The sequence below is a fragment of the Cucumis melo genome, chromosome 5, assembly GCF_025177605.1.
Source record: "Cucumis melo cultivar AY chromosome 5, USDA_Cmelo_AY_1.0, whole genome shotgun sequence".
Classification (NCBI taxonomy): Eukaryota; Viridiplantae; Streptophyta; class Magnoliopsida; order Cucurbitales; family Cucurbitaceae; genus Cucumis; species Cucumis melo.
This window is the reverse complement of record NC_066861.1, coordinates 1574726-1597518: the sequence shown is the minus strand read 5'-3', so window position 1 is coordinate 1597518 and position 22793 is coordinate 1574726. Positions and strand designations below refer to the sequence as shown.

The window sequence follows — 22793 nt, the reverse complement described above, 5'->3', positions numbered from 1 at the left end:
GTTTTTTATCAAAAAGAAGTGTAGTTTCTTTTTTATACTTGGTTTTATGAAAGATGATAATCGCAGGAACTTACCACCAATAGTGAAGTAACCTTGAAGTCCTCTTCAAGCCCTCCTTTTGCTTGGTCATAGTAAATCATTTTTGAAACAGTTGGAATGTTCTATTTTAAGTATATTTTAAGTAGTTTTTTGCAAAATAATTTAAATAAAAATGAATTTTTGAAAAATACTTTTTAAAGTTGATTAATTAAGCTACTCAACCCAACCTAATAATTATGTTTTTCATATTTCTGAAAGTTAAATTAGAGGTTTTGTTAGTTTTAGGTAAGATAAATCTAGTTAACTATAACTTAGTGCCATTTTACCGTTGATTTTATGTAATTGGATCACTCTATTCTAACATATGTTCAACAAATTATAAAACATATTTATTTCTTTTTTTTAACAAATTGTGAGCTTTAGTTGATTTTATGTGTGGATCAAACTTAATCTTGATCGAAACAAATGTTTTTTTTTTTCTTTTTGTAAAATTGTGAGTTGAATAGGTAAAAATTGCACCAATATAAGTGCATGATTAATCTTATGAAATAAAATTCTATGATAAACTCACAAAGTTGTGGGGGCAATTTTATTTGAAAGCCATATTGATTTGAATAAGGCTTATAAACAGTTTGGCTTGGCTCGGCTTTTTAAGAAAATTGAAATAATTAACAACCACGAAAACTGAGCAATCGAAACTAAATCAGAACCATAAATAAATTGTGCCACCCAAATCTATGACAATTTAGATGGTTCTATTCTGGATTTACAAAGTTATAGACCATATGTGAAATTTTTGGGCTAGGATAGACTTTTTCTTGAAAATTTAAAAAATAAAACTAAGTCTGACACTTGGTTTCAAATACTCAATTGCACCTACTCACCATCTCGACAATAGAACGCTTTGAGATTAAGTATTGACATTAATAACATGAATTTTAGTGGGCGGCTCGATTTTTTAATATGCTTTTTTTTTTTTACCTAACTCGAACTTGGCCAAGTAGCTCAATTTTATATGCTATCAACCCAAACTCGACAATCAGACGGGTTTAAACCGAATCGATCAACGATTTTGGTTGGCTTAGATGGTTTTTGGTTTTTACTTGCACGACTAATATGAAAAATGCAAGTGTTACTACTTTTGTAACTTGGTTGGGCTATCATGACATTTCACTTTGGGAAAATTGCTACAAATCATCAATTTTAGGTGAATTACAAACTTAACCCTATAATTAAAATACCGTTCAAATTTAGTCTACATGAACTTTTTGTATACAACAAGATAGCAAAAGAAGTAATGAAAATCATTCGGACGAGGAAAAATTAGAATATAAAAAATTCTCTCAATTAAGGCTCTTGATTCAAAGTTTTAAACCAAAACACCAAATACGTGAAGTAGAAACAAATCTTTAGTTAGATTTAAATCATTATAATTTATCAGCTTGACCACCTCCAAACAATTAAATTCCACTTGTATGAGTTCCAATTTGTATGCCAACACTTCCTCAAGAGATAGCAATGCACGCTAACTAGACAAACTCAATCCCATATGATCGTGAATTAATTTTTTTTTTTCATTTTACAATTATTTTAGATTAATCAATAGTCAACGATACAAAAAACTGAAAGTGAGTATTTAATTGATAATAATAAATATGTGAATCTTGAAACTATGAGACCAATTTTAAATCTATTCAACTTGTGAGAATGTAACGTTGTAGAACTAAAAACCAGACCTAAATTTTAAGGACCGAAAAGGTAATTTTCTCATACAACGGAAGAGAAGAACATGGTGTTATTTTTCAAAAGAAATGTTACAAAAATGGTGGCCCGGTGGGTGGTGGGGCCTTAGTTTTCCAAATATATTTAAGACAAAAAGAGCGCACATGGAGGAAGCGGGAAATTTTTTGGGCCCTTTGCCGGAGAAAGCTTGTCGGAGAAATAAGAACCATCGGAGCAACGGTGGAGATTTGAAGCTGATGATTATCATTGATGAAGTTTACTTTTGGTCTATAGTGAAAAAATGGGCATTGACACTTTTATGAAATCGGGGGCCAAATCTCCTTACTCCAATTACTGCTGAGTTGGTGCGGAAAGTTTGGTATCTTCTTCCTCGCGAAAACCCTAAACCCTTCTTCCTCTCTTAGCTCTTCCGCATGGCGTCGTCCTCTTGTCTTCCTTTGGTTTCTGGTAATTCCATCTAATACTCTGGGAGCTTTGATTTTTGTGCGTTTGTTGATTCTGTTTGAGTGCTTGAAGGAATTTTAGCATATTTGTACAGTTGGGTTAGTTCTTGTATCACTGGTTGTGTTAATGCTGGCTTGTTTTGTATGGGAAAATGGTTTTCATGGAATATTCTCTAATGCTACTAGACTGGGGTTGAGTTACGTCCACTCGTAGTAGTCGAACTGACATTAAAAAGAGTTCGAACTATATATCTCATTTTGTCTAAACGAATCCCGAGCGTCATTCTTGTCAGTCATCTATTTTTTTGCTTTTTTTTTTCCATCACAAATTCGGTAATGCAAACTATTTACTTTGTCTTCCAGTTTAATACTTGACGAATTGCACTTCTTATATATTTGTTCAAAATTAATTTTGATATGTTTTTACTTCAGAGAATTTCTGTGAAGATTATGATGCAAGAAGCTACCTATCACCCTTGAGGCCGGATCTTGATGCTACGACCTCTGAAGATCAAGCTACTACACAGCACAAGAGAAGAAAAATTGCCTCTGATGCTGATTTTTCATCTCATGATGATTTGAAGGAGCTCAAAAATTCCTTTCCGACATTGCAGTCTCCTGATTATTATATGTCTCCAAACTTGGAGGAGATGTCTATCCATGTTCTGAAAGATCCCAATTATACTAGCCAAGTGTTAGATTTTACAATAGGACGTTGTGGTTATGGATCTGTTAAGTTTTTGGGGAAGACTGACGTTAGATGGTTAGATTTAGACCAAATTGTCAAGTTTCATAAGAATGAAGTAATTGTGTATGAAGATGAAACTACCAAGCCTATTGCTGGTCAAGGCCTTAACAAGCCTGCTGAAGTTACTTTGGTTCTCCAGTCAATAACAACCAGCTCTTTAGGGAGGCAATTTGATAATGTTGTGAAGAAATTGAAATACTTTACTGAGAGACAGGGAGCTCACTTCATTTCATTTGAACCAGAAAATTGTGAATGGAAGTTCTCAGTTAACCATTTCAGCCGGTTTGGCTTGACAGAAGATGAAGAAGAAGATATTGTAATGGACGATCCTAATGCAGTGCAAGAACCTGCAGAAATCAACTGCAACGAGATATCTGAAAATAATGAAAACAGCCCTATGGACTTCACCGAATCTGTGCTTTGTCATTCCCTTCCCGCACATCTTGGGCTTGATCCATTAAAGATGAAAGAAATGAGAATGGTTATATTTCCTGAAAACGAGCAGGAATTTGAGGATTATAATGAATCCCCTAAATTTCAAAAATCATTCACAGGTAGAGAATATATGAGAACTCCTTTTAAGGATTCTTCTCAGAGGACGAACCAAAAATTAAATTCTCTAGTTGTCAGAAAGACTCCACTAGCATTACTTGAATACAATCAAGGTAGCCTTGACTCAAATTCTCCTGGTTCCATTTTGATGTCCCAACCAAAAAAGGTTACTCCTGTTAAGCGCTCGAAAGCAGAAGGTTTCAAGCTAGACCTCACACATGAAACTCCAATTACTCTAGATCATTCTTGCAACATAGTTGATGCAGGTTTGTTTATGGGTAGGTCATTTCGAGTGGGGTGGGGCCCTAATGGCATCCTAGTTCATAATGGAAATTTGGTGGGGAGTAAGAATTCACAGAGGGTCCTTTCTTCCATAATAAATGTAGAGAAAGTTTCCATTGACAATGTGGTGAGAGATGAAAATAGTAAAATGCGTAAAGAATTGATTGAATTTGCTTTTGATCTTCCTTTAAATTTACACAAGGAAATGAATCATGAATTTGAAGAAGAAGTGGGATCCTTCAATTTGAAACTTCAAAAGATTGTCTTCAATCGTCTAATGCTTTCAGATATTTGTAGGGGCTATATAGATATTGTTGAAAAACAGCTCGAAGTTCCTGGATTATCGTCTTCCACTCGTTTAGTCTTGACACACCAGATAATGGTCTGGGAATTGATAAAAGTTCTTTTTTCTGAAAGGGAAAATGTTGGGAATAGTTTCGACGATGATAATGAGGAAGACATGATGCAGGATATAAAAGAAGATTCACCGGAATTTGACTTGGAAGCACTCCCTCTTATTCGGAGGGCTGAATTCAGCTGTTGGCTACAAGAGAGTGTTTTTCCTCAGGTGCAGTATGACTTAGGTTCATTAAAAGATTCCAGTTATCTTGAACATATATTTCTTCTCATGACTGGGCGGCAGCTGGATGCAGCAGTGCAACTTGCTTCTTCTAAAGGTGATGTGAGACTTGCTTGTTTGCTGAGCCAGGCTGGTGGATTCACTGTTGGATCCACTGTGAAGCGGAATGATGTTGCTCTACAACTTGATATTTGGAGAAGGAATGGATTGGATTTCAACTTTATTGAGAAGGAACGGACACAGTTATATGAGTTGCTGGCAGGGAATATATTTGATGCTTTGCATGACTTTGACCTCGACTGGAAGAGATTTCTAGGGCTGTTGATGTGGTATCGTCTGCCACCAGACACCACTCTTCCTGTAATATTTCACTCTTATCAGCATCTTCTTAAGAGTGGAAGGGCTCCACTCCCTGTTCCAGTTTATGCTGATGGGCCTCAAGAACTGGCTTTGAAGTCTAATACGAATGAATGTCTTGACCTCTCATATTTTCTCATGCTGCTTCATGCTAATGAAGATCCTGAATTTGGCTTTCTTAAGACCATGTTTAGTGCCTTCTCATCAACAGATGACCCACTTGATTATCACATGATCTGGCATCAGCGTGCAGTGTTGGAAGCTATTGGTGCAATCAGTTATAAAGATCTGCATATTCTTGATATGGGATTCGTTTCTCAATTGCTGTGTTTGGGGCAATGTCACTGGGCCATCTATGTGGTCCTTCACATGCCCTTCCGTGATGATTTTCCACACCTCCAGGCTAAAGTTATCAAGGAAATACTATTCCAATACTGTGAAATATGGAGTTCACAGGAATCGCAATTTGAATTTATTGAGAACTTGGGTGTTCCAAGAATATGGCTACATGAGGCTATGGTATATTATATTCTCCCTCTCCCATGGTTCCTATTTTTGCTTCTCAAAACTGCTCTTCTTCTTTTATTGGTTTGGAGTTGCATGCATAGGATTTTCAATTATAGATTTATTACATGTACCATGAATTTACTTCTTTAATATTTGCTAGACTATGTATCTTTGTTGCTGTTGTTAAAATTGTTTTGTGCCAGTCATATGGTCAAATATTGTTACTATTGAGGAGCACCTGGAATAAAATAATTGAACTGACCAATTGATTGTTTTTGGTCTCATGTCATAAGTTCTCTAAAATTCTTAGTAAATAGTTGTCTTTCCTGGATGCCAGATGGCTAGTTCTTGTGAAATGTGCGTTCTAGTGTCAGGACAAAAGAAAATTCCTGAACTTCATACTTTTTGTACAATTCATCTGATGAGACTTTACCATCAGTGTTGTTTGCTTATTCTCTTGACTCTTTGTGGAAGAGTTCATTGAGATGTCTGGGAATCTTTTCAAATCTTGGATATTCCACTAAGATCATTGTGTTAAATTTTATCACTAACATTTATCCTTTGATAATGGGGCATTTATATTAGATTTTCTGTGAAATAATCTGTTTGATACATATTAAGTTGGTTTAAGCTTACAATATTGGTAATTTTGGGTTCTTTACTTTCTTTCTTTCTTCGTCTTCTTTTCTCTCTCTTCTCTTACATTGACACCAATACAAACCATGATTTAATAAAAAAAATCCATGAAATTATCAAGACTTGAGTGCTTGTTGTTGAAAGCTTACCTATTTCTCGCCAACCAAAGAGTCCAAAAGAAAGCCTTGTTATCCATTTCTTCTTGGTTTTTCTATCGAAGATCTTGGGTGATTTTTCAATTCAACATATTTCTCATTGTGGGGAGCTTTCATTTTCGCTTTTTAATGTTATTTTACCTATTTCTTTTGTTGGGATATTTTGCTTTGTATTTTTTATTTGTATTAAGGCTTTCTAATTTGATCAGTTTGTTTGCTACTTTCTATTATGTTTTAAGCATTAATCTCTTTTCATTCCTTAATGACAAAAACGGGTTATTTGGTAAGATTAGATTACAATTACAAGTGTGCATAAGTTGCCCAGGCACAGATATAAAAAAAGTTATACAACAATTTCAGGCTGCCAAATGACTGTTATGCTGGGGAAATTAATGGTTCGTTGTTATCACTGTTTTGGCCTTAGTTTAGAGGGACTTGCCATCTTTAATGTCTATATATATGTGCTTGTGTTCTGCTATCTGTTATGAAGTTAACGTTATTGCTGAAGAATAAGAAAAACAATCGGCTGAAATTTTCAGTCACTGATTTTCTGTGGTGATAATTCCCCATTGCTTTTGTTCAATATATAATCTTGGAAATTAAAATTGTTATCTTAAATGTCCGTTTTCAATCTAAATTAATTGATTGATATTGCTTTTTCAGGCCGTTTTTTTCAGTTACCTTGGGAATCTACCAGAGGCCCTCGAACATTTCATTGAATGTAGAAATTGGCATAAAGCTCATACTATTTTTACAACTTCAGTTGCTCATAAATTATTCCTTTCAGGTAATTGTTCACATTACTTTTTCAGTGACTTGAAGTGTACGCTTTCATTACATAGCTTGGATTTTTACATGTGAAAACCGTAAGATGGTTTCAGATCTGCCATTGTTGTACCTGTTTTAATGTGACAGGAATGTAAAATTCAGGTTTGTTGGTTTAGAACCAATTGTAGTTCCTAATTTTTTATGTTATATTTAAATTTCATCTATAGGTCCTTTTTGCTAATGATGGGAAAAGTGGTTGATGCTAAAATCTGTTGATTTTTGTTTCCAATGATGCAGCTGAGCATTCAGATGTATGGAAGTTTGCTACTTCAATGGAGATGCACAAGTCTGAAATAGAAAATTGGGAATTCGGTGCTGGAATTTATATATCATTCTACTCTCTGAGGAGTTCTTTGCAGGAAAACACTGAAGGGAGTGTACTGGTATGCATTTTCTAGTATTCTAATTCTGCAGATGAGTTTTAGATCCAAAATTTTGGGTCATTTGAATTCACTCTAGGGCCTCATATGTCTTCCTTTTTATTATAATCCCTGATTAAGGTATAATTGTATTGCAGGATTCACTTGAGAGTAGAAATGTTGCTTGTGGAGAATTTATCGGTCGACTTAATGAATCATTGGCAGTTTGGGGTGATAGATTACCAGTTGAGGCAAGGTATGTAGAATCTTGGACTATGACATTTCAATCTTGAAATATGATCTCCCGACTTGTTTAGGATAAAATGCTCAATCTCTTAATTTTTTATTTGGTTGTATTTATTCCATCAAACTCCTATCCTTCAAGCCATTTCTGCACTTTGACTACTTGAAAAGGCCTACAACCTTAGCGCAACATTATTAGACAAAATGCAAATATAAACCTGATTTAGATTTTTTAATACTTAGAATTATGCATATAAAAGTATCATATATATATATATACACATTATTTGTATAAACTTAAATTAGGAGCTAGAAGTGTGAACACGAACACGAACACAAGACATGGACACAGATATTACATGACACAATGACGCGTCAATTTCAAAAAAATTTGGACAAACACATGTTGGGGATTCACTCTTTTCTATCATTATTTTAGGATATATATAACATAAAATACTTCATGCACCCCACTATAGAAGCATAAAAAGTCAAGGTAATTAACACTTGTAAGAGATGAAACGTTTAGATTTCTAACTTCAGTTTTTTATATGATTATGTATTTTTATCTTTGGTAAAAAAAGGCTTTCCTTTTGTTTTTCTTTTTCTTTTTTTTAATTCTTTTAACATATAATTGATTTGAACTTCAAATTTCTGTCCAACATAAAAGCTTGGACCATTCTCTCCCAAAAGAAATCGTAGATACGTCCTAAAAGTGTCTCAAACATGTCTTTACATGCAACCATCATGGATTTGACCTAGTGGTAAACAAAAGACGTAGTCTTAATAACCAACTAAGAGGTCATTGATTAAATTTATGGTGACCACCTACGTACAAATTAATTTCTTATGTGTTTCCTTGACACCAAATGTAGTGGAGTCAGGTGGATCATCACGTGAGATTAGCTGAGGTACGTGTAAGTTGGTTCAAACCCTCTCAAATATATAAAAAACGTCTCCACATGTTTAAAATTTAAAATAAACATGAAAAGAGCTTGTTTATTTCCGACATGTCTAGAATGGAGTGTATGTGCTTTATAGCTTGGGAGAAGAGTGAATAGAGCTTTTATCCAACTAGATGAAAGAGACATATAAGGATAACGAAGCGTTTCTGTTAGACGTCCGATTATACATGAGTATAGTAGAGGAACGAAGAATAAAGAAAAGAATGTATAGAATTGCTAAGTTGTCTTGGGAGTAAGTCGGTTAGGAGTGGGGACCACTGTTGGGTATTATAAATAGGAGAATGAGAGAGAAAGGGAGTTAGTTAGAGTTCTGTTGAGGTCTTTCCCGTAAACTCTTGAGAGATAGGCTTACAGTAGAGAGAGAAGTTCTATCGAATTGTATCTTACAATTCGATTTCCATTCTATATTGTAATTGTTCTTTGAATTCAATAAAGATTTCTTAATTCTCTTCTCGAGAATTACTGTGTTGGAATAGAGATCCAACAATTTCCTTGTAGTATTTACATACATTCTGGAGTAAAAGTAAAATAGAAAAATTAATCATAAATTTCAATGTATTTATTTTTGGTGAGGTAGACAAATTCACTAGGAAATTTTCATGTGAAATTCGAAGGTATTTCAAGCTTTATACAGCAGTATATATAGTACAGAGATTTAAGAAATTTGTTTATATTGTGTGTGTATCATATATCTTTGTTTATGAACTGCAATTAGACAAGACTTTTTCTTTTTACTTCGTGTATGTTTTTTTTTGGTTACTTTAGTTATTTTTATACCATTGTAACATCAAGGGATTAGTATTAAGTAATCCATTAATTTGTACAGAGTTGTTTACTCCAAGATGGCCGAGGAGATAAGTAGATTACTTCTATCAGATATTGGGGAGGGTTCTACTCGTGATGCTCAGTTGAGTTGCTTTGACACTATATTTTCTGCCCCAATGCGAGAGGATCTTCGCTCAAGTCACTTGCAGGATGCAGTTTCTCTTTTTACTTGTTACCTGTCAGAAATCTCATCATAGTCTTCACCACTTTTTCGAAGCTTCGATTTTTAACCGGAGGTTCGTGTTTTTGCATATAGTCATTGCCTCTATCCTTTGATGTATACATTTGAACAAGTAGACGCAGGAGTGAAATTTTGCAGACCCCCCATGGCCCAACGAACTGCAGAAAAGGTTTGTGATTCCTGAGGTTTCAATATTAACAATCAATATAAAAGCAAAGTTCAAAGGAACGAAATAAGCTGTTTTTATAAGCCAAATTGGTATTTGATTGAAGTATCTATACCTTCTCTTCGAGTGGTTAGTACATCTCAAAATTAAAAAGTTATATTAGCCTTGTATTTCCCATGAACAATTTATCGAATTTCACACAAATTTATACTGATTATCCCTTGCAGTACAATGACTTACACTTAAACGTCTGATTATCAGCTTGCCATCAAAATATCTATGATTCAAACCATATCAAATTCAGACGTTGGATGTGTGAATTTCGCTATTACTTTGCCACCACTAAATAAAATTTACTTGACAGCTCCATTTTTGAAATGTTAGGTCAGGAAACTCGTAGTTAATATATTGCTTGTATATTAACACTGGATGCCATATTTGTTTGAGATCTGCACACTTTTGAATTTTCATTGCTTGATAGATTTGATCTTTCCCATTCCTCTATTGATACTCGTGATGATAGTCTCCAATGAAGAATGTTGTATGTTTATCCCTCCTATTGGTGCTCTTTGCTAGCACAATTTTCAATCAAAGCCTATTTGTCTTTGTTATGTGATTATAAGGATTCCATTTGTGATACTTTTGACTTGTGCATTGATCTCCTCTAATCTTCTTCTTGACTTCTATTCCTCTAAAGAGAGAAGCTTTTTTGGAGCTTTTAGTTGGAGTATTTCTCAAGTCGAGAATTTAGGAACTTTTCAAGATAAGGAGCTCTATTATTTTGTTGGATCTAACGATGTAATCTTTTTGGTTGTTTCGTAGTATTAATTTTCTTCTCTCTTTCAACACTATGACTGTACTTCTCTTTTATTTATTTGGACGAGGGATTTGACATTCTTTTAAAATGAACTAAATTCTTTTTTAAAAAAGATCCAAAAAAGGAAAAGAAAAAAAATAGATCAAGTTGTGTTATTGTGATCATTGTTTCAAATTATAATAAGTTTGATTGTATATAGGCATTTTGAAAATGAAAATAACTCAATTTGATCATCCATTTACATAAATATCATAACTCATTCATTTAAATATCATAGGTCATCCAAAAATTTAGAAGACCAGTGAAATATGTCGTACGTTTTTTAATTAATGTTTTTTATTTTTAGAAACCTTCTACTTTCATCATATGTGAAATTATCAAGATCCTAATCTATTCTCGATATCCTTCTCTCCACTGACTGGTGAAGAATTCAATTGAGCCAACTAATCTATGCTCTCGTGAATAACATACACGTCTAATGGTCTAACGACTTCTTAAATCCCTTTTTGATGATCTGTAACCTCTAAGATGAACTTACGGTCAACAACTAATATAAGAGGACAAAAAGATAAACTAAGTTTTGTGCATTTTGGTAAAAGTTAGGTTGACGATGATGTTGGAAGAATATGATACACGATAAACTATATAATATAGTGAGATGCATGAAAATGTAACATAATTATACCTTTGCATTTTTTTCCTTTAAAGAAATATGATAAGAAAAAAAAAATCTTTCTCCCCTCCCAATTTCATTCCTTCCCTCTCTACTGGAATTTACCTTACATTCTAAAAATTAAAATTAGAAAAGGAAAATTATTTAAATTACAAAACTTTTACAAATAATTACAAACAAAATAAAATATTATAGTCCATCTAATAGACCATTGAAAAAGAAAACTTATCCTATCTATGGATGCGATTCAAATTAGATATTATATATATATATATATATTAGTTCATTTCGAAGCCTTTTCGATTCTCAAAAACCATAGAGGATAATGGAAGGTATGGTTCTGAAGCTCCCATCCTTCCATTCCCAATTTCAATTCCAGCTCATGAACCCTAATCGTTGTATTTCTTGTTTCTCTTCCACCCTTCGTGCTTCCTCTTCTCCTCTTCTCCGCTTCGGTAATCCCAGATTTTCCTCTCCCTTGTCAGTTTCTGCTTCTGCTTCCACCGCCAAGGAAACCGACAGCTTGCATCTCAACTCTCTTTCGCTTGGCCACACAACTCGCCCCGATTTCCCCATCCTCCATCAGGTTCTTGTTTCACTTTTTATTCTCTGCTTTTTTTTTTTTTTCCTTTGCTAATTTGGCCGATTTTTATGTTAACCCATTTGTCGTCTGTTTCGCTGTTATTGGCACTTCATGTGGTGGTGTTAATGGCTGTATTGCTATCTGCAGGAAATAAATGGCTCCAAGCTTGTCTACTTAGACAACGCTGCCACTTCTCAGAAACCAATTTCTGTGTTGAATGCTTTGCAGAATTACTATGAGGCTTACAACTCAAATGTGCATCGTGGCATACACTCTTTGAGGTAGGTTATTTAGACTTTGGTATGAAACGTGAATGAAAACGACTTCTATCTGATTTGAAACCGTTGGCAAATGTAGTGCGAAAGCAACTGATGAGTATGAGCGGGCAAGGAAGAAAGTTGCATCCTTTATCAATGCTGGAGATGCTAAAGAGATCATTTTTACCAGGAATGCAACTGAAGCTATCAATCTAGTGGCTTATTCTTGGGGTCTAGCGAATCTGAAATCGGAAGATGAGGTGCGTTGCCACTGCATCGATCTTAGTAGTTTTGCACAAGTGATTTTCTTCTATATATGTACTATTTAGTGCACGTATAAGCACTGACTCTGTGAGACATGGTATTCTCCATATGGGGTTAAATTGCAAATTTAATTCCAATGGTCGGAAGAAAGTTAGAATTTAGTCCTATGATTGGGACTATTTATGAAATGTTTATGAAATCATAGGATAGTTTATCAAACCGTCAGGACTATTAGCTGTCTCTCTCATTTCTAATCTGTAAATTTCAATGGGTTTACATTTTATACTTGTTTGTATTCTTGTTGATTGTCTAAGGTGTAGGCTTCAGGGTTCTCTTTGTGAAGATTCTGATGTCAGATTTAATTAAGTTAATAGAAGTGTTTTCCATTCCTACATCATGAAGTTGCATCCATTATTTTTTTAAATGTGTAGCCTCATACTGCATTAACTTTAAGTTTTAACTGTAACAATCTTTTCTTTCAGTGCAGATCATACTTACGGTTGCTGAACATCATAGTGCCATTGTTCCTTGGCAACTTGTAGCTGAAAGGACCGGTGCTGTTCTGAAGTTTGTAAGTTTAGGTGAACATGATGTCCCAAACTTAAAGGACTTCAAGGAAATGTTTTCAACAAAAACGAAGCTTGTGGTTACCCATCATGTCTCAAATGTACTAGGTACTTCCTTCTATTTGATATTTAGCATTTTTATAATCTATTTCCTTTTTGTACCATTCAATTTGTAAACATTACTCAAATAAAACAAGTAGTAGGTGAATATTTCAAACTGAAGTGTTATCATATTACTTCAATTATCACACTTCTAGTGGAAAGGTGTGCAGCTGGATACAAATAATAAAGTCCAATGAATGAAGAAGTGAAAGAACTGTTGGACATTTTTCCTTCTCTTGATCTGTGTCCGGTTTCTCTTGATATCTTTCTAATAATAAGTCTATGCACATAGTGGAATTCGGTATGATTTGATTGTTTTTCTGCAGCTTCTGTTCTTCCAATTGAAGAAATAGTTGGCTTGGCACATCGTTTTGGGGCAAAAGTGCTCGTAGATGCATGTCAGAGTGTTCCGCATATGGTTGTCAACGTCCAGGCGCTTGATGCTGACTTTCTTGTTGCTTCTTCTCACAAGGTTAGGCTGATTTCTTATTAATTCAATGGCGAGCCTTACATTTGTGCATGTGAAGTTGAGGAATAAACATGCTTCAGATGTGTGGGCCTACAGGCATCGGATTCTTGTATGGAAAGATTGACCTGCTGTCTGCAATGCCTCCATTCTTAGGTATATCCTTCGAGAAGATAAGTTATGAAAATAAAATTGCATCAGCTCGATTTTAGGAAGTAAGTATCTAATTTTCATATTTGGTCCTACATGGCTCTAGGTGGTGGAGAGATGATCTCAGATGTATTTCTTGACCATTCCACGTTTGCACAACCACCTTCCAGGTAGTGGACTGCATGGGTGCAATTTTGTCCTTTTCTTTTTACTTTGAAATGAAAATTTTCTCAATGTATTTATTTTATATGATGCGGAAAAGTTAGAACGTTCAATATATAGGGCTCAAGAATTGCAATAGAGCTAAATAACTGCTGTTTATTTAGTATTATTTGTTTGCTCATTTGTTCTCTTAGCAATTGACACTTGATAAATCATCTTTTTGGGGTCATAATGAGATCTAAATAAATGATTTCTTGAATGGTGCTAAAATCTTGTGATGGCTATTTTATTTAACTATTCATTAATTGATGCCCTTTTACATATCATTTATGTCTTCTATGTAATCTCTTCCTGTCCAGATGCCTTTTGATCTTTGCATTAAAAAATCTTTTTGGTGGACTATTTTTTGTCCTTAATTCTACTAATTACTCATTTCCCCCTTCGTTAGATTTGAAGCTGGGACGCCGGCAATTGGAGAGGCAATTGGTTTGGGAGCTGCTATTGATTATTTATCTGGGATCGGAATGACAAAAATTCATAGTTATGAAGTGAGTTGACTGAAATTTGGTATATAATAACCCTTTGTTTGAGAATTTTTGGGCGGTGAAAAAGTTAAAAAATGTGTGAAGCAACTAAATCAGGGTATCAACTAAATACCTTCATAGTAGATTAGTAATGGAATTTTCTTTAATCAAGGAATTTAGGTATTATTTTTCAATCAACTAGGTTACTTGGAACCCTGAGAAATATAGAATGAGATGATAAATATGTTTACGAGTTTTGAGACTTTAGTCTAACGACGAGGAGGTGCTGTCTGCTAACAGGAAGAATTGGCAAATTATCTATATGAAAATCTTCGTGCGGTCCCTAACATTCGGATATATGGGCCAGCTCCCACAGCACATGTTCAACGTGCTGCGCTGTGTTCTTTCAATATTGGAGACATTCATCCAACAGACATTGCAACATTTCTCGATCAACAGGTATGTTTTGGACTTTTGTCCCTATGAAATACTTTTGATGTAAGATTCCAATCCTTGAACAAAATCTTTAAGAGCCAAGGAACCAAAATCAAATAATGATGTAAGTTTCAAACTAAAGTAGAATTTAATTTAAATCCTTTCATTAACCTTTTCAGTCTCAAGGACTTGGGCTAATATCATTAGTTCATTACTGACTTATAGCTAGAGTGAATCATCTACTTTCTATAGATCGGATTCTTAAAATATTTTAATGCAGCATGGTGTAGCCATCAGATCAGGACATCACTGTGCGCAGCCCCTCCATCGGGCTCTTGGTGTGAACTCAAGTGCTCGAGTTAGCCTTTACTTCTACAACACAAAAGAGGATGTGGACTACTTTATCCAGGCTCTAAACGACACCGTAAGTTTCTTCGACTCTTTCAAGTAGAGAGATCCAGTAATACCGAACTCCTTTGTTTGACGGTCCACAGCTCGTACTTAACCTTCTGGACCACAAGGATTATGATATGTTTCTCACTTTGAAGAAGATTGTCTGACTTTATCTTTCAGTCACATTTACTACCAGATCCTTGTGCATATGGTCACATTCTCATAGTTTTTTAGACTTTAGTGTATTTATAAATTATTTGATTAAGCAATGGTTTCATGGACTACATTTTATCTCCATAATATCAATGTACATCGACAGTTACCTGCCTTTGTTTTGTTTCAATACAGAAGTCTCAAGTTCCTTGGGATCAAAATTATAGTGACTCGTACAAATATGTTAGGTTGGTGAAGTATTAATATATAAAACCACGTAGCTATAAATTTTATTGTTATTATTATTGGTTGTTCTAGTAGTGTTAATATTAATGTAAGTGATAATTTTCCTTATAAAAAGTAGAATTTGTTATTAAATATTTTGAAGAAAAAAAAGTGAAAAAAGAGACAACTAATAATCTAACTATTTGGTTTGGAACTTGTGTTTTTTGGAATTGAATCAGACCAAAATTGAATTGCATTTCGAATTGCATTATGTGGTTTGGTTTGGCCCTTCTATTAATTTATATAATTTTTTTATAATTTATAAATATTTTTAATAGTTATAATTTACTATCATTATTCTATTTTTAAAATTTAAATTATAAAGTTTAATTACATAAATATCTCCCTTTAAATCAAAATGTACGAAACTCATTTGAGAGACGAAGTTGACAATTCAAATTTGTAATTGGATATCAAAGCATCCATTAGAATAATTTTCACTTTGATTTTGTGTAATGTTCCATTGGGTCTCTTCGCACATATAGAATGTTTTAATAATTAATTTTTTTTTTTCTGATTTAAAATGTTGGTTTCGTCTTATTTTTCATTTATGGGTTTCATTCTTTTTGAAAAAAAAAAATTGAATTTCTAATAAAAAACTTTTTAGAAAACTTTTTGTGATATTCATGAGTTGATTTTTGACAATTTTAGTACAAACTAAAAAAATATTGATAAATATATTGTTTATTGGCTTAATTTTCAAAAACTAAATAACTATTAAACTAATAGCATGAATTTTCATCGTAGAGGGGTAAGTTCGAATCTCCCAACCCTATAACTCTACTAAAAAATCTAAATAAAAGTTATTTACAAGTGAATACGAAGGTTCCACTAGTAAATCATTTTTGGATTTTAGTGATATTTTTCTACATACGTAAATATTTTGTATTTTTTAAAAGATCTCTTAATTTCTTATATAAAAACATTAATTATTAGTTTTAACAAGAGAAAAAAAAGGACCGGGATGTCGGACCCTAACGGCTGGCCTAAATCGGCCCAATAAAAAGGGTAAATGGGCCCAAACTAAACAAACAGGAGCGTCCAACTCCAACCTGTCTTCCTAACGGCTACAAAATTCCAAATTACAATGAAACGGCACTCAGCCGTTGGATACGATGATCATCCAACGATCATAAATTCACAAAAAGTAGACCGTTGGAGAGGGCATCCGCGCAGCTTTTAAAGAAGAAACACAAGGCCAAAGAGAGAGTAATCGATACAGAAACAAAGATCAAAACAGCGCAATTCTCAGAGCAAACCAAACAAAAACGATCGTGAAAAAGTGAAGAAAGAAGAAGAGTGTATGTGATTGACGAAGTGGCGACAAGAAACAGTGAAGGAGAGACGTTCAACAGTCGTCTCCAACTTTTTATTTTCACTCTGTTTCCAAGTCTTGAAGGAGTTTTCGGTGGTAAAGAAGAATCGATGGCGGCTCGAGCTGTTGTTCCTCAGCGACAACTACGAATCAGAGGTGTGTTTCTCGTCCGAATCTCCATCTTTTCTCTTCAATTTCCATTCCTTTGTGGAATTTCAACATTTCTTGTTTTCAATGGGTTAATTTTACGAGTATTGATGTTGAGGATTTACATAGATTTCAGTTCTTCAATCTTTTCTAAGCGTTAGGGTGTTGTTCTTGATTCCCTGGATTTGGTTTGAAATTTCTTTGAACTTTCCACTTATCATTTTATTATTTGGCTTTGGATAGATGAAGGTAAGCCGAAAGTGGTAGCAGCTGAAGGAAGAACAAGAAGAATTCTCAAAGACATAGGCAATCTCGTGCCTGATCAAGCCGTAGAAGGGAAACACGGACCTCAACCACCAGAGAAGAATAAAGTAACTTTAGTAAATTCCGTCACTTTATTCAATATAAAGATTGAGTCAGTGAAAATCCTGGAGATAACTATGTTTGCATTTTGCAGAGAGCAATCACCAAAAAAATAGATGGAGGAGTTGGGAAGGGAGTTAATGTAACGAAGGCAACAATCACTGAGAAACCAAAGCCGAAACCGAAGACTGTACTCAGCTTGGCCGACGAGGGACACATAATCAACATCAAGGATACTAAATCAAGGGACAAGAATAAGAGATCTCTGACTTCAACACTTAGTGCTAGAAGCAAGGTAATCATAACATCCTTTTCTAACCCTATTCAACCGTTCTTTGTGATATTGTTGGTTAATCTTACGCCAAGTTTTTAATGTCCATTTAATTTGATTCAAAAGGCTGCTTGTGGAATCACCAATAAACCACTGGATTCTTCAGTAGCTAATATTGATGAAGCAGATGCCAACAATGAATTGGCCGTAGTTGAATACATCGATGACATGTACAAGTTTTACAAGCTTGCAGAAGTAGGCCACCTTTTGCACTCCCATTTTTTTGTAAGTGTTGTCTTCTTCCTTCTTTGTAACCTTTGAAGTTTCTTTGGGTTCAGGGTGAGAGCAAAGTATCAGATTACATGGGAACACAACCAGATTTGAATGCTAAGATGAGATCCATTCTCATAGATTGGTTGATAGAAGTCCATCGAAAGTTTGAATTGATGCCGGAAACCCTTTATCTCACTGTAAACATCGTCGATCGATTTCTTTCCTTAAAGACTGTACCAAGGAAGGAACTTCAATTGGTAGGTATCAGCTCTATGCTGATAGCATGCAAATATGAAGAGATTTGGGCCCCAGAGGTAAACTTTTTTTTCTTTCTTTCTTTGACATGAATGATTAATATCTTAGAAGAGCCATGACCGTGTATTGGGTTTGTTCTACCTAAAGAGTTGGACTTTGGAAATGCAGGTCAATGACTTCGTAAGTATATCTGCAAATACTTATCAAAGAGAAGAAATTCTGGTGATGGAGAAAGTAATCTTGGGTAGGCTGGAATGGCTTCTAACTGTTCCTACCCCTTATGTTTTTCTTGTTCGATATGTCAAGGCTTCTGAGCCATCTGATGATGAGGTTAGTTGTGGGATTCTATAACTTTGATTGAAGAAATGTCAGTATGGAATAAATTGGTTTCCTTTTTCTATTTTTCTACTCCGCCGAATGCAGATGGAGAATATGGTATTTTTTCTGGCTGAGCTTGGTTTGATGAACTATCAAATATCTATATCATATAGCCCTTCAACGATTGCTTCAGCCGCTGTTTATGTTGCACGATGCACACTTGAAAAGAACCCTATTTGGACAGCAACTTTGCATCACCATACAGGCTATGTTGAAGAAGAGTTGAAGTATATTAACAAACTTCCCTGGAAGTTCTTTTTTTATTTTTTTTTTCTTTTTTTCTTTTTTTGTCTAAATCAGCAGTTACTTCAAAATATGATCTAATTGTAAATTTCAATGACAGGGAATGTGCAGAACTCCTTGTGAACCTGCACCGTGGAGCTGTAGATTCCAAGCTCAAGGCTGTGTATAGAAAGTATACAAGTCTGGATCGTCGTGCTGTTTCTCTTCTTCCCCCAGCGAAAAGTTCAACTCCAGATTGCAGTCCAGAAGTATGAAGATTAGTAAATGTAGTGTTGGTGGGGGTTGGGTTCTTTTTCTAACTCTTTTTTGTGTTGGAGATCATTTTACTGTTAATGATCTCTTTTAGGCTTTAGCTAGCTCTGTGTATTATTAGAGCTCCTAAATTCTTACTCTATTGATTCCTTTAACATTTTCTTACAATTGTGTGAAGAAAAGACGATTTCACTAATTATATTTTTGTCCGTTGGATGTTGTGTTCATAATTTAAATACTAAATGTAACGTTGGGAGAGACAGAGAATCTTTCTTCAAACAAAGGTTTCTCCTGCTTCCCTTTATGACCCTTGAAATGGAATAACAATAATCTCTTGAATCAGAAAAGCAAAACAACTCGTTACGAAAGGGAAAAAAGAAACTCTTTGTAGGTCAAGCCAAGACCATGGACATATCTACGATGCTATTGCAAATAATCCAAGATTGTAGCAGTTCTCCAAAAGGCCGAGTAATGTTCCATCAACAAATCCAAGCTTGTTCTTCATCGGTGGGGCCAATAACCAAAAGTAGGGCTTGACTAGACTCCAAGAGGGTGTAATTTGTTTCAGTGAGAGGATTTGAAGCAAGAACCAAGTAGGTGCTATCAGAATGATTAAGGAAATAGTATAAGAGAAAAACCACCAATAATAGAATAACAAGAGTTTTGAGTGTGTAGCTAAATACAATAATATCCTAAAAACCCCCATAAACAGCTAATGCATCAGATGTCTAAGATTCTTCATTCATTCAGCTTAACCTTTGAACCACAACAGCTTTTCCTGATATTCCTTTGAAGTTGAGCTTCTTCATTTTCATTTTCATTCTTAACATTGTGTTGGTGGTTGCCTTCTTCATGATCTGAACTAATAATACAGTTAGACGGTTCTTCATTCATTGCCTTAACCTTTGAGCCACAGCAGCTTTTCCTGTTATGCCTTACAACTGCAGTTTCATTTTCATCGTGATCATGTCCTTCCTTATTCACAAGCTCCAATCTTCTATCCGTGAACTCAGAATTCTCCTTCCAAACCTCCCCATTATCATAAACCTCCTTTTTCCATATTGGCACGCAAGCCTTAAGTTCATCAATCACAAAACGGCAACAATCCATAGCATCAGCACGATGAACAGCTGAAACAGCAATGAAAACGCTAACCCCCCCAACAGGAACAGGACCTAGGCGGTGGGCAACTGCGATCGAATGGAGGTTCCAAGACGATCTAGCTGATGAACATATGGATTTGATGCTCCGGATAGCCATTGGTACATAAGCCTCATACCGCAATTCGACCACCGTCTTGCCTTCAAAATTGTCCCGAGTAGTACCTGAAAATGTAGAGATAGCGCCAGCCTGGGGAGCACTAACGAACGTGATGTATTTGGCCATGTCTATGGGAATGTTCTCTTCCAAAATTTCAACAAGAGTTCTCTCCTCCGAAGCCATTCTTCACCAAATCTGCTACGTTTTTATTTCAACTCCAGCTGTAAATTCAATAAACAAGTTTCACCATAGAAGAAAGCGACATCAAACTTCTTCGCCATCCGGAGTTAGAAGTACTAATTTCTTCTTTAGATTCAGTAATTAACTAATCCATTGTATAAAATATCCCAAAACTACAAAAGAATCGAGGGAGAAATTATCGGAAAGTGAGTACAACCGAGGTGTATCGATACACGTTAGCACTCGGATTTCCCTTGAATCGGAGTCGAATCGATGAATGTTCATATAAACCACAAAAATATATAGCGAATTGACTCCGAGACATTGCTGCGTGGTACTTATCCCAGCAGACAGGAAAGAAATGGACGAGAACTCGGCAATGGAGACCCAGAAGAGTAAAAATCGACACAAAAACCGATTGAAATCTAAAATTGACTTGGAATTCAAAGATAAGTCAGCCATAAACGCGATACAACCAAAGATAGAAACGAACCTGATCGTGTTCAGTTCATGAAAAGAAAGGAATCTTCTCTACTCTCAGCTTCGGTCCATGAAATCCAGGAACCACAGTTCTTTGAATCCAAATGATACCTGAACTGCATACGAATTAGGGATAATCTGCAATAAGCGGTGAAGATGAAGATGATTCTACAATTGTAAGAACCCGAAATCCACCATCATCCGGCCCGTAGAGATTTCTCCGGTGTGTGTGGGCTACGCTTCTAGGTGAGATAAGAGCGCCAATCGAACGGGCTGCCTTTGGCCATTGCATTCGTTGTTTTCTATTCTTTCAATTATCGACTCCTGAGATTGACTAATTATTCGATTAATTACTTTGACTTTTAGGCCAATTGGACTTAAAGCTTGATATGACGTTGATGTGCAACTTTTACATGTTTGAGAAATATCACTTTAAATATTTTTTAAAGTGGGTGAATACATTTAAATATAGAGATTTACAAAAGTTTCTCTTTTAGCCGAATCTACTTCACTTGTGAAATAAATCATAAGAACGTCAAGAAGAACATGATTGTTTGGTTCGTGAAATGAAGATGAATGAAGAACATGATCGAATTACAGACCTTCTTGTCTAATTGATATTATATTGTATAGAAAAAATTATTTATCTTATGTATATTTTGTTGTTAGAAATCAATTTTTTTTTATGGTTATGTATTTAGGTTTCAAGATATTTGTGTTTTTAAAATTGAATTTTCAAAAAAAAAATTAATGTTTAGTTTCGAGTAACTAAAAAATTAATAATTTAAAGATAATGTGCGATTAATTTTAAAATATATTTCTGAAAAGAAGATTCAAGATGTGTGTATCTTTTTTATGAAATTAATTCATAATGTTTAATAGTATTTTATCGTAATTTGACTTAAATATAAATATTGTTAGTATAAGACAAACCAAACACAATTTTTCATATAAACATTTATAAAGAAGTCAAATATTAAACTCATTTTACAAAAAAAAAATATTTTTTAAAAAGTGTATTTCTAAAAGAATATCTTTTTATAGGCAATTCTAACGGATCCCTAGTTAAAAAAGAAAAAAATTCTTGATGTATGATAAGATGTTTAAATCTAATTTACCACTAGTGAGCGTATGGAATTCACATGTGTCTTCTTTTGAGGAGGTGAGTGTCACCGTCTATGTATCCATCTTCTACTTCAAATTGGTAACAATCAATCAATTTTGTTTATAGTTTCACTTAGAGGTATAGTTGGCTATGTTCTCAACATTATAAATTCTTCCTTTTAATTGAAAGGTTGGGTAAACGAACACAGGACCGAGGGAACACTATTCTGGATTTTGCCTCATCTCGTACTCGGTCAAGCAAGTGTTATTGGGTGAAATTCCAATCTACTGCAGGAATTGGAATATAGCCCATGTGGGGTTGATTGGGTAGATAGTATGGAGTGGCGAGTATCTTTTAGTTTTGATCTAGAAAGTGCAATTCTATCTTTTGCCTCAATCGAGACTCTAGTCAGGTAGTGATTGGGTAGATAGGATAACAAGCGAGGGAATCTTTACCTTTGATCGAAAAAGTTGAATTCTGCTTTTTGCATCGGTCAAAGCAATGGTAGGGTGTTGGTTGGGTAGAGATCTAGAACCGAAAATTTCAAGTTGCTACCTGTGAGTTCGAGTTGGAGAAAAAGAGTTCATATCCAAAGTGCAAGTATTTTTCTCTTCGCGGTTCTTACATAAAGAAAAGACTTAGGTAAGAAAATGGGAAAGTCCATTAATCCTAAAAGTAAGTAGGCACGATTTTAAATATATGGAAACAAAATTGATGTGTTACTCAACAACCATATACTAAAATGGTAATTTACGTATTTTTTTTAATTATTAATTTACTTTTTTCCTACCTTTAGAATTATTTTATTAATTTCCTTGCACATAACATTACG

The 22793-nt window shown here is 34.6% G+C and overlaps 4 protein-coding genes across 4 annotated transcripts; 3 read left to right on the top strand and 1 right to left on the bottom strand.

Moving 5' to 3' along the window:
• The first annotated feature begins 1830 nt into the window (after positions 1–1830).
• Positions 1831–9841, top strand: LOC103491446 (nuclear pore complex protein NUP96). Its single transcript, XM_008451392.3, has 6 exons — positions 1831–2229; positions 2658–5263; positions 6706–6829; positions 7108–7253; positions 7388–7485; positions 9264–9841. The coding sequence occupies exons 1-6, from the start codon at positions 2196–2198 to the stop codon at positions 9457–9459; spliced, it is 3204 nt and encodes a 1067-aa protein (XP_008449614.2). The 5' UTR covers positions 1831–2195; the 3' UTR covers positions 9460–9841.
• A 1488-nt stretch (positions 9842–11329) lies between these two features.
• LOC103491447 (cysteine desulfurase 1, chloroplastic-like) lies at positions 11330–15375 on the top strand. The gene is made up of 10 exons (XM_008451393.3): positions 11330–11685; positions 11830–11963; positions 12040–12199; positions 12691–12877; positions 13198–13343; positions 13421–13493; positions 13594–13657; positions 14098–14197; positions 14474–14632; positions 14889–15375. Exons 1-10 carry the CDS (start codon positions 11425–11427, stop codon positions 15057–15059), a joined length of 1455 nt encoding a protein of 484 aa, XP_008449615.2. The 5' UTR covers positions 11330–11424; the 3' UTR covers positions 15060–15375.
• A 1039-nt stretch (positions 15376–16414) lies between these two features.
• Positions 16415–19267, top strand: LOC103491448 (G2/mitotic-specific cyclin S13-7). The gene is made up of 8 exons (XM_008451394.3): positions 16415–16910; positions 17145–17272; positions 17359–17559; positions 17662–17790; positions 17874–18122; positions 18232–18393; positions 18487–18668; positions 18785–19267. Exons 1-8 carry the CDS (start codon positions 16865–16867, stop codon positions 18936–18938), a joined length of 1251 nt encoding a protein of 416 aa, XP_008449616.2. The 5' UTR covers positions 16415–16864; the 3' UTR covers positions 18939–19267.
• A 267-nt stretch (positions 19268–19534) lies between these two features.
• On the bottom strand, positions 19535–21203 carry LOC103491449 (molybdopterin synthase catalytic subunit). Its single transcript, XM_008451396.3, has 2 exons — positions 20870–21203; positions 19535–20417 (listed from the first exon to the last, which is right to left on the bottom strand). The coding sequence occupies exon 2, from the start codon at positions 20377–20379 to the stop codon at positions 19675–19677; it is 705 nt and encodes a 234-aa protein (XP_008449618.1). The 5' UTR covers positions 20380–20417; positions 20870–21203; the 3' UTR covers positions 19535–19674.
• Positions 21204–22793: the final 1590 nt, after the last annotated feature.

Coding starts and splice junctions, on each gene's coding strand:
- LOC103491446 (XM_008451392.3), top strand. CDS start 2,196: ATGGCGTCGTCCTCTTGTCTTCCTTTGGTTTCTG. Junction 2,230..2,657: donor TTGTCTTCCTTTGGTTTCTG/GTAATTCCATCT, acceptor TTTTTACTTCAG/AGAATTTCTGTGAAGATTAT. Junction 5,264..6,705: donor TATGGCTACATGAGGCTATG/GTATATTATATT, acceptor TTGCTTTTTCAG/GCCGTTTTTTTCAGTTACCT.
- LOC103491447 (XM_008451393.3), top strand. CDS start 11,425: ATGGAAGGTATGGTTCTGAAGCTCCCATCCTTCCATTCCCAATTTCAA. Junction 11,964..12,039: donor CGTGGCATACACTCTTTGAG/GTAGGTTATTTA, acceptor TGGCAAATGTAG/TGCGAAAGCAACTGATGAGT. Junction 13,344..13,420: donor TTGTTGCTTCTTCTCACAAG/GTTAGGCTGATT, acceptor AACATGCTTCAG/ATGTGTGGGCCTACAGGCAT.
- LOC103491448 (XM_008451394.3), top strand. CDS start 16,865: ATGGCGGCTCGAGCTGTTGTTCCTCAGCGACAACTACGAATCAGAG. Junction 17,560..17,661: donor CACTTAGTGCTAGAAGCAAG/GTAATCATAACA, acceptor TTGATTCAAAAG/GCTGCTTGTGGAATCACCAA. Junction 18,669..18,784: donor TATGTTGAAGAAGAGTTGAA/GTATATTAACAA, acceptor TTTCAATGACAG/GGAATGTGCAGAACTCCTTG.
- LOC103491449 (XM_008451396.3), bottom strand. CDS start 20,379: ATGGCTTCGGAGGAGAGAACTCTTGTTGAAATTTTGGAAGAGAACATT.